General features: G+C 38.1%; 1 protein-coding gene across 6 annotated transcripts in view; it reads left to right on the top strand.

The window, feature by feature from the left end:
* Positions 1-12,748, top strand: part of CEP350 (centrosomal protein 350) — a 94,964-nt gene extending 82,216 nt beyond the window's left edge. For all 6 annotated transcript variants that reach the window (XM_089515918.1, XM_089515920.1, XM_089515919.1 and 3 more), the window contains 5 exons: positions 1,067-3,054; positions 5,162-5,563; positions 6,244-6,390; positions 7,254-7,376; positions 8,620-12,748. In XM_089515918.1, coding sequence (XP_089372044.1) covers positions 1,067-3,054; positions 5,162-5,563; positions 6,244-6,390; positions 7,254-7,376; positions 8,620-8,784 — 2,825 coding nt within the window. In that variant the 3' untranslated portion in view covers positions 8,785-12,748. The remainder of the gene's footprint in view (positions 1-1,066; positions 3,055-5,161; positions 5,564-6,243; positions 6,391-7,253; positions 7,377-8,619) is intronic.
* The last annotated feature ends 1,188 nt before the right edge of the window (positions 12,749-13,936 follow it).

The raw sequence follows: 13,936 nt of genomic DNA, 5'->3' as shown, positions 1-13,936 counted from the left end.
GGGCTATAAAGGTTAAATTACAAATAATGTGAAGTTTTTAAACATTTTAAATGTTTCCCCCAAATAATCAATTTCTGAAACTATAACTCCTTGACATAAGGTTATTGAAAGTGAAGTAAGATGTTGTTACAACTATTTGCTGTTCATTCAAAGTGTGACTTTCAAAGATGCAGCTTATTTTGGTATTTGGATTTTCTGCCTTGTAGTTCCCACATCTTCCTTGTAGATACAGTTACATTGTGTCTTTTCATTTTTCTGTAATTTCTAGGTTGAGATAGGCATTAGAAAGAACACCTGAGATTAAAATAGGTTTACTCTGCCTACAATATGCTTGACACTACTAATTATTCTGTTATGTTACATAATTAAAATGAATCCTTTTAATCTGGAAGGTGTAGGTGTGGTGGAAATTTTAGAAGAAACATAGAACATATAAGAGATGGAGGGGCAACAAAAGAGATAGTTACTTCAACAGACGTATACTTATATATATTGGACTCTGAAATTAAATTGATTTAAAATATGGGGGGTTGAATTCTTACTTCCTTAACCTTAATAAAATGGGGCTTTCCTACTTTCCCATTCACCTGTAGTCCCCTCCCCTTACAATCTGCTCTTTAGTGTTGGGCAACCTTTAGAAATTGTATGGGACTGTGGTGTACAGCTATTTTAGACTGATAGGAAAGTTGGTAGAAATGCCCCTTTGGAGTAATGGAGAAAATGAACTTTAGATATTTGGACAGATAATTGATTTTTCTACTTAAATGTAAAAATATGTAATAGTATAAAAGAGTATTGTTTATAGTACAGAAAAGGTACATGAGGTCTCTTTTCTTCAGTTCAAAACTTCCCTGAGCATGAACCAAACTAATACAGAATAGTTAACATCTTAATGTGTTTTACCATGTTAGCTGTTATTCAAATACTACAGAATAATTAACCTAGCTATTGAGCTTTGCCATTATAGTTGAGGTTTTCTCAACACCTGATTTACTAACACTAAATAGCAAATATCTTGCACAATGATTTAAATATTCAGCTATTTGTTTATTTTTATTTTCCTAAGATGCCCTTTCTCATTCTGAGAAATCTATGTCTGCATACACCAAGAGATTTATTGAAGCAGAGATTCGGGCGGAGGAGCAATCCCAACCCCCTTCCCCACTCCTCAAGGCTGCAAGAAAATCTAGAGGAGAATCTGGTGATTCCTTGGACAGTTCAGCCTCATCCACTCTTTTCAAAGACATTGGAGACATAAACAAAACATTGCATGGGCCATCAAATAAGTTTGAAGATGCAACAAATTATGATTCTTTTATTTCCAATAACAGATCTATTGTACAAGAGGATGTGAAATCTGTAAAATCTGAAGTAGTTGATAAGGTTTCTGAAAGATTTAATGGCTCTGTTTATGATGTAGAGCAAATGAGTTTACCTCCAGTTTCTCTAAAGACATGCGTGAGTCTTGAGGCTGATGCTTTAGAAAAGAAGCAATCTGGCTTGACTTCTGTAGGAATCCCTGAAGGAAAGAAAATGCCAGATGAAAAGTCCAAGGATGATGAAAATGCTGTTTCAGTCAAGTGTTTGAATAGAATGAGCAAGGGAATGCTGGGAGAAGAGTCCTTGGTTTCAGAACTTAATTCCATTTGCAAAGAGCCATCATATTCTAATGATTTTGAAGGGTCTTCCTCCAGAAAAGAGATATCAAAAAATGGGATACCTCTTACAGAATATTTCAAGGGCAATCTTGATACATCTGCACTGTCTGTTGGAAAAGATAAATCCTGGTATACAAAAACTCCCCGGAGTAGATCTGCAAGTGCTGGAAGTGATGATGAAATAAGTGAATGTCTTAGTGACAAGTCTCTGTCTGTGGCAGGCAGTATTCATTCAGAGAGACTATTAGAACTGAAGTCACCAACAGAACTTATGAAAAATAAGGAGCGAAGTGATGTTGAGAAAGAACCCGCTCCTGCTGATTCATTACTTTGGGCTTCCAGTTCCAAGGCAGAAGAAGAAGAAGCTTTGCTAGATTTCCGTATTGGTGACAGAGTTCTTGTGAGCAATGTCCAGCCTGGAACACTAAGATTTAAGGGATTTGCAAGTTTTGCTAAAGGTTTTTGGGCTGGTGTTGAGTTGGACAAGCCAGAAGGAAATAATAATGGTGCTTATAATGGTATTCGTTATTTTGATTGTAAAGAAAAGCATGGTATTTTTGCTCCTCCACAAAAAATATCTCATTTTTCAGAAAGTTTTGATAATTACTTGGACTCAAATAAAGACGTCTGCAACCATAAACCAGACAATCACAATAAAGAAAGTGAGAAAGAAAGAGAGAGCCCTGAAGAACAGGAGAGTGAGGGAAGAAATGCTAGTCAGAAATGCCTCCAGGATAAATTTCTCAGAGATGTATCAGGTTTTGAGGGCTCCCTTGCAGCTGGAGACAATATAAAACTGACTTCACAAAGAAATAATGTGTCAGACATTATTACAGCTCCTGAAGAGCTTGATCAAGAAATGAGTATTGTTGATTCCCTGAAATCTGCTGAAAATGACAACGATATTTTATCTGCTTCAATTTCTAATGCCCGTAGAGAGGCTTCTGCAGTTGCTGTTGAAGGAACTTTAGATAGCTTCTTCCCTGAGAAATGGAAGCAGCAGCCTTCTTGGCAGGAATATACTGAGAAGTCAGATAGCCTTTCTCCTGGAGCATTAGAGAAGTCTGCAACTCCACTCCTGGACTTACTGACAAAAGAACGAAGCCAGTTAGAAGCACAGCTTAAAGTCCCATCACAAGAGGAGGAAGAATTTGTAGATCAACAAGAAAAGGTTGGCTTGTTGGCTGATAGTCTGCTGCAAGTTTTTGTGAAAGACACCGTCAGTCAGTTGCAACAAATCAAGAAAGTCAAGAATGAGAAAATTCAATCAAGTAATAGAGAACTTGGTGCTGTCCAAGAAAAGACGTTGGCAACTAATGACCTGCAGAGCCTTTTAATCAGTCCTGAACTGGATGATGGAGAAGAAGTTTCCTCTCCAGATATGTGTCCTAGGCCTGTAAGTACAATTTTCTAGAATGATTTTGGAAATTATTATCATGATAGTGTTTCAGCTACAAATTGCGACAAGCCGTAATATGACGGATTACTACTGTATTTTTAATAACCTTTTGTGCACATTTCCTGCTCAACATTCATTTCATTAAGGAGAATAATTTACTACAGGTTAAATATTCCTTATCCAAAACGCTTGGGACCAGAAGTGTTCCATATTTCAGACTTTTTTTTTATTTTGGAATACAATTTGGCCCTTGGAACTCGCGGGGGATCCATTCCAGACCCCCCCCCCCCCCGCGGCAAGTTCCAAAATGTGTGCATATTCAAGCTCCATAGGCTTGAATAAGGTGTGTGCATGCGGGGCACGTGCCCCATTCACATTAATGGCAGTCGACACTAATCTCAAGTCTGCAGACTTGGAGGGGTGACTGTATTTGCATAGACATAATGAGGCTGGAGAGAAACTGAGGGTGTGTGAAATGGTTGGAGACATAAATTCTTGCCATTTCAGATTTCCTTGTGTCTTTCTCCAGCTGCGTCTCTCTCCAGCCTCACAAATACAATACAGGTACCTACTATGCTACTTGTGTTGTAGCTCAAAAAGTTTTGGATTTTGCAATATTTCAGATTTTGGCATTCCAGATAAGGGATACTCAACCTGTACCATGAACAGCAGGCTTTCATACTGTAGAACAGATGGTTTCTGGACCTCTGTTGTTTCAGAGGCAATTGTCATGTCCATATAGGGTTTCTGTGTATAGCATCACAACCTTCTATATAAATGACATTTCTGCAAAATAAATTCTTTTTAATGATATTGGGTTTTTATAGAAAGCTAGTGTAAGGAGTAGCCATATTTGGGTGCCTGCAGAGGCCATATCTAAGCATGGGACCTGCTACTAACTAGCAGAAATTACCAATTACTGCTCCTGTTTTTGCCTATTCATCTCCTTTTTCCAAGCATGTAACCAATGAGAATGGCAAGAAAAAAAAGACAAGATGCCTCTTAAATGGTTATCCTTTCCACCCCAATATTGGTGTTGATTGAGTCCAGTGGGAGAGCAAAAGCAAGCTAGCAGTGACAGAGGAGAAAATGCACAGAGAACATATTTGCCAAGGATCATCAAGATGACACTATTTAGATAGCAGAATTGTAACATGGATTAGAAAATATAATTTTATTCTCTAGTTAGGAAGCCCATTGCCTAGGTTTACAATAGGGACCATGCTTTTTCTTTTATGGATTGAATGAGAGCTCTATGAGAGCCCATAGATATCAATGGAGAAATAAAGATTTCACTGCCAATTTAAGTAGGAGTTCAGTCCATTATCTCTATATTTGACTCAGAGTGGATGGTATACAAAGCTCTGCCATTATAGTCCTGGACATATAACTGAGCATGGTTTTAATTTTCAGGCCTTTATTACACATACAGTTTCTCTACGATTGCTTGCACTGGTCAGTCTAATTTAAATTCCCTCACTAAGTTCCACTCCCAGCCCAAATAGATTGTTCAGTAGCATGTAGAACTCTGTTTTTCTGCTGATTTGTATGCAGAAGCATTGTACTGCTGTTATTTTTAAAATCACAGGAAATAAGACTTAGATTAGAGTGAGCTTTCCTATCTTTGGAATTCCCTTTTATTTGTACATAGATATGCTGCTTATCAATCCATCACACTAAAATCCTGGCTTTCTCCATAGATGTTAATAGGCATATCTCACTTTCGCATTGGCAGAGGAGAGGGAATTTAAAGACATAGATCTCTGTGTTTCCGTTCAGTTGTTACGTCTCTGGCTATTGAAAGAAGAAGACAGTAATACTTGCTAAGACAGAAGGCAGTAGGAAAAGAGGAAGACCACATTCCAGATAGGTAGACTCAATCCAGGAAGTCATGGCCCTAAGTCTGCAGGACTGAGCACAGCTATTGAGGATAGGATGTTGTGGGGTTACCATAAATCGGGATTGTCTTGAGAGCAGTTAACACATACATTGAAAGAAATAGGGAATATTCGCCACTTGATGAGCTTGGTGTATTGAAATGGGAAGCATACAACAGGCAAGAGTTAATACTGCTCTGAGTAGTAATCACCTTTTTATTGTACAGGAAAGCCCAGTGTTTGGTGCCAGTGGCCAGGAAGAGCTTGCCAAGAGGTTGGCAGAACTGGAGCTTAGCCGGGAGTTCTTGAGTGTATTAGGAGATGACCAAGATTGGTTTGATGAGGATTTTGGCTTGAGTTCTCGCAAGCTCCCTCAGAAACAAGCTGAAGAATCAGCAGTTTTGCCCAAGATAGAGCTCCCCAAAGTGCCACCCAAGCCATGTGAAGAGCCCTTGGCTGTCCCACATACTGCAGGAGAAGTGGAAGATCTGGTATATGCAGCAGCTGAGGAACTATGGAAGTGTAAAGAAATGGGACACGATCTTCAAGCTACCAGCCTTCCCAGAGACATAAGTGATTCCTGCAGAGATGATGACATGGAAGCTGTTAGCAAACAGATCTACAAACAGGTATCAACAGAGGATTAGTGCTCTCAAATTCATGTAAGAAGTACATAGGAAAGTCACAGTTCTTTCAGAAAGAAGGAATTTCCAGATTGGGACCAAGGAAGCCTCCGGGGTGGGTTTTATTCTTCTACTACCTAGGACAATGCTGGGATTTTGTGAACCATAATATTTGTCTTCATTTTGGAGACAATAGCTGTAGCCTTTCAGAGTTTTGTTATCTGCCACATCAAGGATAGAGTTAATGTTTTCTTCTCTTATATCTCGGTCTGTGAGAATAGCAAGGAGAAGAGCTAGATGCATCTATTTTCCTTATCCTATGCTTGCTTCGGGTATTTTAATTCTTTGATTTTCTTGTTTTACTTTTGGTTTATTCTAGCATCTTTGAAGAATATAATAGAAGAAATGTCTCCTTTTTAACTTTATTTTTCACCATGCATTTTCTTTGTTCTGCCTAGCAGAGATTAAATGGGCTATTAGAGTAGTGAGGGAGAGAGCTGACACAACAAGAAGAAAAACTAGATTATAAATTCTGGGGGCTTAATCAAAATCTTCATCTCTGTATTATGCAGGCAAAACTATAATCAACAGGCTGTACAGTGTACATCCTAGACAGATGAGATCAAAACAAGAGTGATGGTGGTTTTTTGAACATTAATGTTTCTTTTTCCTACGTTTTTGTTTAGGCTGTGTTTGATCTAACAAGAGAGATCTTTAGAGAGATCTTCGCAGAAGATCCAAATTTGAACCAGCCTATATGGATGAAACCCTGCAGAATCACTTCCGGTTACTTCCGTCGAGTAAAACATCCAAATGATCTTGAAGAGATAAAGGTAAGATTGCCTTGATTAGTGGCTTCATCTGTTAGTCCTCTGCCCAAATGTATAGAAATAGATTATAATCTCTCTATAACCTGTTTGATATTTGTCTGTGAAAATTAACTGAAAGTCTTACAACATGATCATCTGCATTTTTTTAGTTTTTTAAATTTTATTAAACATGCAAACTTACATATACACCACACACCCCATAACCAAAATCTTGAAATCAAATTGTTATTTAACACCTATCTCTTCCCCCACTCCCTCCCCCTTTAAAAAGAATACAAAGAAAAAACATAAACAACCCATAACAAAACAAAACAAGACTACCTGCCTATTTTTAATTGGGTTTCTTAACTGTAATAGTACTTTACATCTCCTCTGCTTATCTTCTATTTTTCTTTTTAGTCAAAACTATTTACCAATTTACTATCCCACATTCCTTCAGTATCACTTTAGTACAGATATTAATAACAGTATTATCTGTAAAAACTTTTGTTCTCTTCTCACTAAACTCGTTAATCTATCTAATTGAGCCATTTCCATCACTTTTAGCAACCACTCCATACATGTTGGAATTTCATTGGTTTTCCATTTTCTTGACAGCACTAGCTTCTCAGCCATAACTAAATAAGATATCAAATTTCTATATTTTATTTCTCTACTATCTCTCTTTTCAGTTGATCTTTAAATATCAATAGGTTCTGAGACAGTAAAGGGGGGGGGGGGGGGAAGAAAACACTGGATTTTCCAGTATGCATTTTGTGTCGGCAGTGTATAAGTATAGGTAATACTGATAAATATGATGCTGTAAATAAGAGAAATGTCTTTTTCCCAAATAAGTTTTACTTTTGTTTGTATCTTCTTGACTCTAGACTTTCATAGCAAATGAAGTGCTAAAACTCTTGAATCTGAAAAAGGAACCAAACAATAAAACAGACTGGCAGAAAATGATGAAATTTGGACGCAAAAAACGGGACAGAGTGGATCATATACTGGTTAGTAACCACCTTAAAGTTGTACATTGTATCCAGAAATTAGTAGCTGGGAGCTTTATGTGTTAGATCTCAGGAAGAAAAAATTGAGAGTCCATATGTGTATCAACAATTATTTACTCTTATGTGCTTGTCCATAAATCACAATGGATATGATGGAATTAAAATTAAGCACTTCCATTTTTTCCCAAAAGAATAGATTTAGTAGAGTCTCTTAACTTCTAAATATGTAAACTTTTTTTGCTGAACTTCATGCATAGTCAGAACAAAGTCTTTGGACTGCCCTTACTAGCCAAGCCAAAGATGATTTGCCCTTCCCTGCTGGCTTGCCTACCATATATACTCAACTGTAAGTCAAAAAGTTTATGCCCAAAAATTGACCTAAAATCCTGGGTTCACTTATATTACTGGTCAGTGCACTAATACTGCCTAGAAAGGTCCTGAAAGAAGCAAGAATGATGAGTGTCACAGTCAAAGACTGTTCAGGATTTTAGTTTCTATAGTGAAAACAGAATGGCTGTTTATGGAAGTGGAGGAGTTTGCTGTTCCATCATCTGAAATGGAGGTTGGTAAAGTGTGATCTTTGTCTCTCCAGGGGACGAAGGGTGAACTACCCCTCTTAGAAGCCTCCAGCAATGGCAGTACACATTTTACATAGGTTTTAAGGTCCTCCTACACTGTCTAACATCTTTGTCTTCTTCTCCCCTTCCCCCCCCCCAAAAAACAACAACAACCAGAAGTGTAGTTGCAGCCCCTCCTGGATTTTTTTTCCACCTGGGATTTGTTGCTTTGTTGCCATTTTTGGCAATTTGTGCAGCACCAAGAGGGGTCTGGGCAGAAAACTGATCCCCAGTCACACTGTTATTGCCAACCCTTCTCCTTTAGTGGATATAAATATGCCCTCTCATGCTGTAATCTTAATACTTTGCACAGTATAGATGAGACTAAAAATTATTCATTGTTAAGACTTAAAGTCTACTGAAATTTGAGTAGCAGTCTTGGAATGAATGTGGTCATTGCTTATTAGAAATCCCAAGGCTTGATTTGAAAGTAAAATATAACTGGCCATTTTTGTTATGTTGCATGTTTTCATGGAAGCCTTCATAGAAAAATTAAAGGCAGCTACCTTTAAAAAAAACGTACAAAAATATTTTTACATAATCTTAAAAACATTATGCTTATTATTTATATTTGCATGAATGTATATATAATAATAGTGACTCTCCTTCCGTCTCCTAAATTCTAGGTTCAAGAATTACATGAAGAAGAAGCTCAGTGGGTGAACTATGATGAAGATGAGCTATATGTGAAGATGCAACTGGCGGATGGAATTTTTGAGGCCTTAATCAGAGAGACCATTGAAGTCCTTAACCAGATTAATGAAAAACAGGAGAAGCTGCTGCTTGTGTGACATCAGATCTATACTTTTGTTATAGCAGTCTGTTATTGGAGTTCAGCAGGAATGGGAATTGTATAGCCCTGCAGATGCTGTTATACTGCAACACCCAGCAGCACTAGCTAGCATGTCAGGGGTGCTGGGAGTTGCTGTTCAACAACGTCTGAAGAGCCACACAATTATTACTTCTGGAGTACAATGTAATTTTAAAATAGGCTGAGAAGAACATGGTATAACATCCCTCCCTTCCCATGCTGCCTTTGAAGAGTTTACACTGGATTTTTCCACACAATTTCCCCCTATCTTTTTTTCCCCCCTTCCAATTCACACTTATTGCCAAGTCATCATAAGAGTTGGCATCTGTCTTTTGTTGCTGTTGTGGCAGTCTTGTTATAGGGACAGCAAAGCCATTAGTAAACATTTTTCTTCATTTTAACAACTGCTGTTCTAGTCTGCTTTTTAACTATAGTTAATGTTCTTGCCTATCATATTCATGTATATAACAGTCCAAACATATATTTGTCACCAGCCATTGATTTTGTTCTGTCTACTATTCATTTTCATCTTTCTGTCTCAAAATGTGGGCCTAGACAATGCAAGTAGATTAATGCAAGAAACACTGAGGTAAATATGTATTTGGTTGAAGATGTATTCCTAATGTCTTGGGGCAGAATGAAATGCTGTCACAGAATATTAATCTGGGCTAATTTTCTAGTTTTCCACTATATTCATTCTTCCCTCAGTGAACTACCAAGCTACTTATAAGTAAGTGGGTACTCAGGATTCTCTCAGGCTCTGAACATGTGAGAATTGGGGGGGAAATTGCTTGCAAATTTAGGCCTTTGATCCCTTTACTTCCTCCCTTGTTTACCACCCTACTCTAACGTATTGATGGAGCCATTACTTGAACTATGTAGGGTCAGGAGGGTATGTACCAAAGAAAGTGATGCCCAGTGCTTAACTCTGGACTTGTTTTGTATGCATGTAGAATTTCTTTTAACTTATTTTGTAACACATATGTTAGAAAATGTCTAGTGCTATACTAATTGCACTACTATAGGATTTAAACTCCAGAATCTACACAAGGTGTATCTGTCTTACAAAAATAGAAATGCATAGTCTTCGTGCAAAAACTCCATCTTAAAGAGACAGAGGGAATCTGTAAAGATCCAAGTGTATGTTTTCCACTGTGGGATAGAAAAGGGGCAGGATGGAGCGGAAACCATCTGAAACTGTTAGATTTTCAGTTGGGAGCACCTTGGTGGGCGTTAAAAACATCATCTCCCCTCCTCCTCCACATCCTCCAAGATTTCCCACAGGACACAGCTGCTGTCAACATAGTGTCCTCCTCCTCCTCCTCCTCCTCCTGTCCTATGTTTTTCCAAGGGGTCACAGATTATCTAGACTTGAATGCTGATGCCTTAATTTGAAATCTGGTTTACTTGATATGAATCAGAGCTGATTCAAAATCTCTTGGCATGTCTTAATGTGGAGACAGCACTTGGAAGCATAGGAGGAGGCACTCCAAAGACTATTATGAACTGAGAGGTGCATGTGGAAAGAGCTATATCCTTTCCCCTTTTATCTCATCTAGTTTCTTGGGCTTCCAACTGAACATACCTCTGCCAATACTCCTTTATTGGTCTCTTCTTTTGAAACCTTTTTTGTGATTTCTTTGCCTTTTGCACAATGACACACTACCAGGGTGGCTCCTTATATCTAGGGCTGCACAGAGAAAATGGTTGGCATCCAAACAAAGAAACCCTCGTATGTGGCATTGCCAGCATCTCATTTTTACATTTTCTATGGCTAGTCTTATTTATAAAAACTAAAAGAACAAAAGGGCAGTGAAAATACCCAGCATGTCTTGTTAGTGTATCTATTTCACTTTAAGAGCTAGGAAAGATGTAGTGGAGTGAGTTGTTGGGCCTCAGAGATTACTTTAATAGATTTTAAACTCCCAAACAAAGCTATTGTATTTTTTAACAGGCCTGATGCCATTTTATCACAGTGTCTTAGGTTTTTACCACTTCTGAGCCTATGATTTTTTTAAGCTTGGTATGAACCAAGGGAGCATTCAAGTATATGGAAAAAACACACATAAACTGATGGATGCATAGATAATGGCATTGCCATTCTTGAGGCTACTAGAAACAATAGCAATAATGATACACTGCACATCCTAAAGCTCTTGTCACAAATATGGGGTTTATAATATAGAAGCCTCATTTTGTCAAGGCATTGAAAAGGGCTGGAGATTTGCCTTTTGAAATTAGTGAAGTCTGTTGATTCATGTGAAGCAAGCCATGACCTCCACTTTAAACTATTCCACCTCTTTGCAGCAACAGCCTATACAAAGTCATAGCTTTCTTTCCTAGAAATGTTGGCTTATTCTTGCAGTTTTTACAATAGAAAATTAAAAGCTGGAGGATCATTCTTCTGGTCTCAGACACAAAAAGGTGGGCACATATTATGAGAATGCATTAGATTACCTCTAGTTCACCCTGAGAGGCTCTGTGTTTGCATCCTTGGAAAAATGTATAGCATATCTTTAAAAACATGCCTTATACACCCAAAGATTTGTGAGCTCCAAAAGCATAAGCTTACATATCTCTGAGTGAGACATGTTTCCTTTCTGCTGTTAATGAGATGTGGGAATAACTATTCTGTATATGCATATATATATATATTACATGAAAATGTGGCCTTTAACTTGGAGTCCACTGAGGACACTGGGGAATTGTTCTTTTTACATCATAGTTCAGGGTGGAATGTTGAAACAGGACAAGAAACTCGAGTTGCAACAGATGACAAAGATTGTCATTCTTTGTCCTGAGATACACTTGAATTACGTTATGTCCCGCAGAATTCACATTGGAGATGAATATGGGACTTGACAATTTTGAGCCTAAAAAGAAACCATAGCACAGCTGGAAAATATGGATTGAGCTATATGTTTTCCCGTTGTTCCTTTCTGAGATCAAGGCAAAACAAGTATTATACAAATAGAAAAAGCAACAGTTGTTCCTGATCTATAGAAGATGAGACATGGTTTGCTAAACCTTTCCTGCAGAAGTCCAATTTAAATAGGAAGGAGTTAGATAAAAGCGCAACTGTACTCATGTATAATTCCCATTCATTAAAAAAAAAGTTTTGGATAGGAAAAATTCCCAATGAAAAGTCCCTTAGGCTTTTCACTATCTTAACTTTTTGGAAAACAACAGCAAGATTTTGTGGCCTGTTTGTTATGGGTGGGGAGAGGACCCATTGAGGATCTTTGAAAACGTGGCCTTAGCATTTTTTGCAATACTTGAATAAAAGTGTGTGTTCACTAAAGAAATTCCATAGCACAGCATTCAGAGACCATTGAAGTAACTGCACCACAAAGATTTTTTTCAATCACTTTTGGTACTTTAACAGAACTGACTACTTATGTTCCAGCTGCAAAAACAGTTGACACTTGCAAAGTGTTTCTATGTAAACTGTAGGATTTTGTTTTTTGTACTTACAAACACTGGTTAATGTGGATAAGCAGAACTATCAGCTGAACTAATTTGACATCTAACGTAGAAAAGGAAACAAAGATGGAAAACCTGTACTGTAATACGTTGAAGTAAATAGGAGTTTTTCCTTTGATTTTTTGCAGAACCTTTTTATATACATTTGCCGAGCCGTTTTGGGGAAACCCTTCTTCCCTCTGTAATGTATTGTGCAGATACTAAACTGCTCCTGTGTGTGAGTGTGAGTGTGTGTGTGTGTGTAAATAACCTTGTCATACTGGTTTCTAGGTCAATTTCAGCCAATAATCACACATCCCTGTGCAGCACGGCTCATTAGATTACAGGGTGTTAAGGTTCTTGTAATTATGGACTGTAAAATAAGCCAGGGTAGTCCCTGTGTACACCAGTGTAAATATCTTTGTTAATTTGAGATGTACTTTAAGAGAATAAAATCTGTAAATAAACTGATTTATAAATTACCCAATAGTTTATTGTTCTTTGAAATCACATACATTTGCTCACACAGTGCTAATTCAGTCTGTTTCTTAGCCTCATCTATTGTTTGTTTGTTCATTTATTTGCTATCCCGCCTTTCTCCCAGCACAGGATTCAAGGTGGCTTAGAATAATTTAAAGCACAGTAGAACTAAATCTGGTGAGAAATCTGTATGTAGGACAAGAGACTACCGTTAAAACAGAATATGTAGAAACAGAATGGCACCCAATTGGCAAAGGGGTCAGACAAGGCTGTATTCTATGTCCCTACCTGTTCAACTTGTATGCAGAAAGCATACAAAGAGCAGGTTTAGACTTAGAAGGAGAAGGAGTGAAGCTAGGAGGAAGAAACATCGGCAATCTAAGATATGTGGATTACGCCATATTACAAGCAGAAAAACATCATAGACTTGGGAAAAGTACTAAGAAAAGTCAAAGAAAGCGCAAAGGCAGGTTTAATGCTGAACATAAAGAAAACAAAAATAATGACCACAGAGGATCTACATAATTTCCCCCCATTAAAAACATATTAAAAACCACATGTCTCCATAAATGAAAAGGACAATACCTGCTGGCAAAAACAGCAGGGAGGGGGCTAGCCAGACTTTCAAAGACAGAATGTTCCACAACTTAGGCGCAGCCACCCAAGTGGTTTCCCGCCCCCCATGTCCTCACCAAAGGCGCCCATGATGGGAGTGGGTCTAAGAAAAAGGAGCTTAAAATTCAGACAAGCTCATACAGGAAACTATGGCCTTTCACATACTCTGGTCCCATGCCATGCAGGGTTTTAAAGGTCATAGCCAACACTTTTAATTCTGTCTGGAAATTCACTGTCTGCCAGTGGAACTGTTTCAGCAATGTGGATCCTTGCCCTATAACCTGCCCTAACCAGCAACCTGGTAATCTCAAAGAGATGTAATCAAGGTATATGTCACTAGCAAGATCTGGCATCTTAAGGAAGGGGCACAACTGACATACCAGTTAGCTGTGCAAACACACTCCTGGCCACTGCTAAAACCTGGGCATCCAGTTTCAGAATCCGAGTCCAAGAGCCTGCCCAAGCTACAAATCTGAGATTTCAGGTAGTTTAACTCCATTCATCATGCTGAATCCCTGTTCCACAATCTGCCTTTCAACTCACCTGGAGCACCTCTGTCTTGTTTGGATTAAGGC

This window comes from Sceloporus occidentalis, unplaced genomic scaffold (genome assembly GCF_023333645.1).
Source record: "Sceloporus occidentalis isolate IW3139 unplaced genomic scaffold, rSceOcc1.0.p SCAF_3, whole genome shotgun sequence".
In the NCBI taxonomy this organism is placed as follows: domain Eukaryota; kingdom Metazoa; phylum Chordata; class Lepidosauria; order Squamata; family Phrynosomatidae; genus Sceloporus; species Sceloporus occidentalis.
This window is presented reverse-complemented; position numbering and strand designations above follow the sequence as displayed.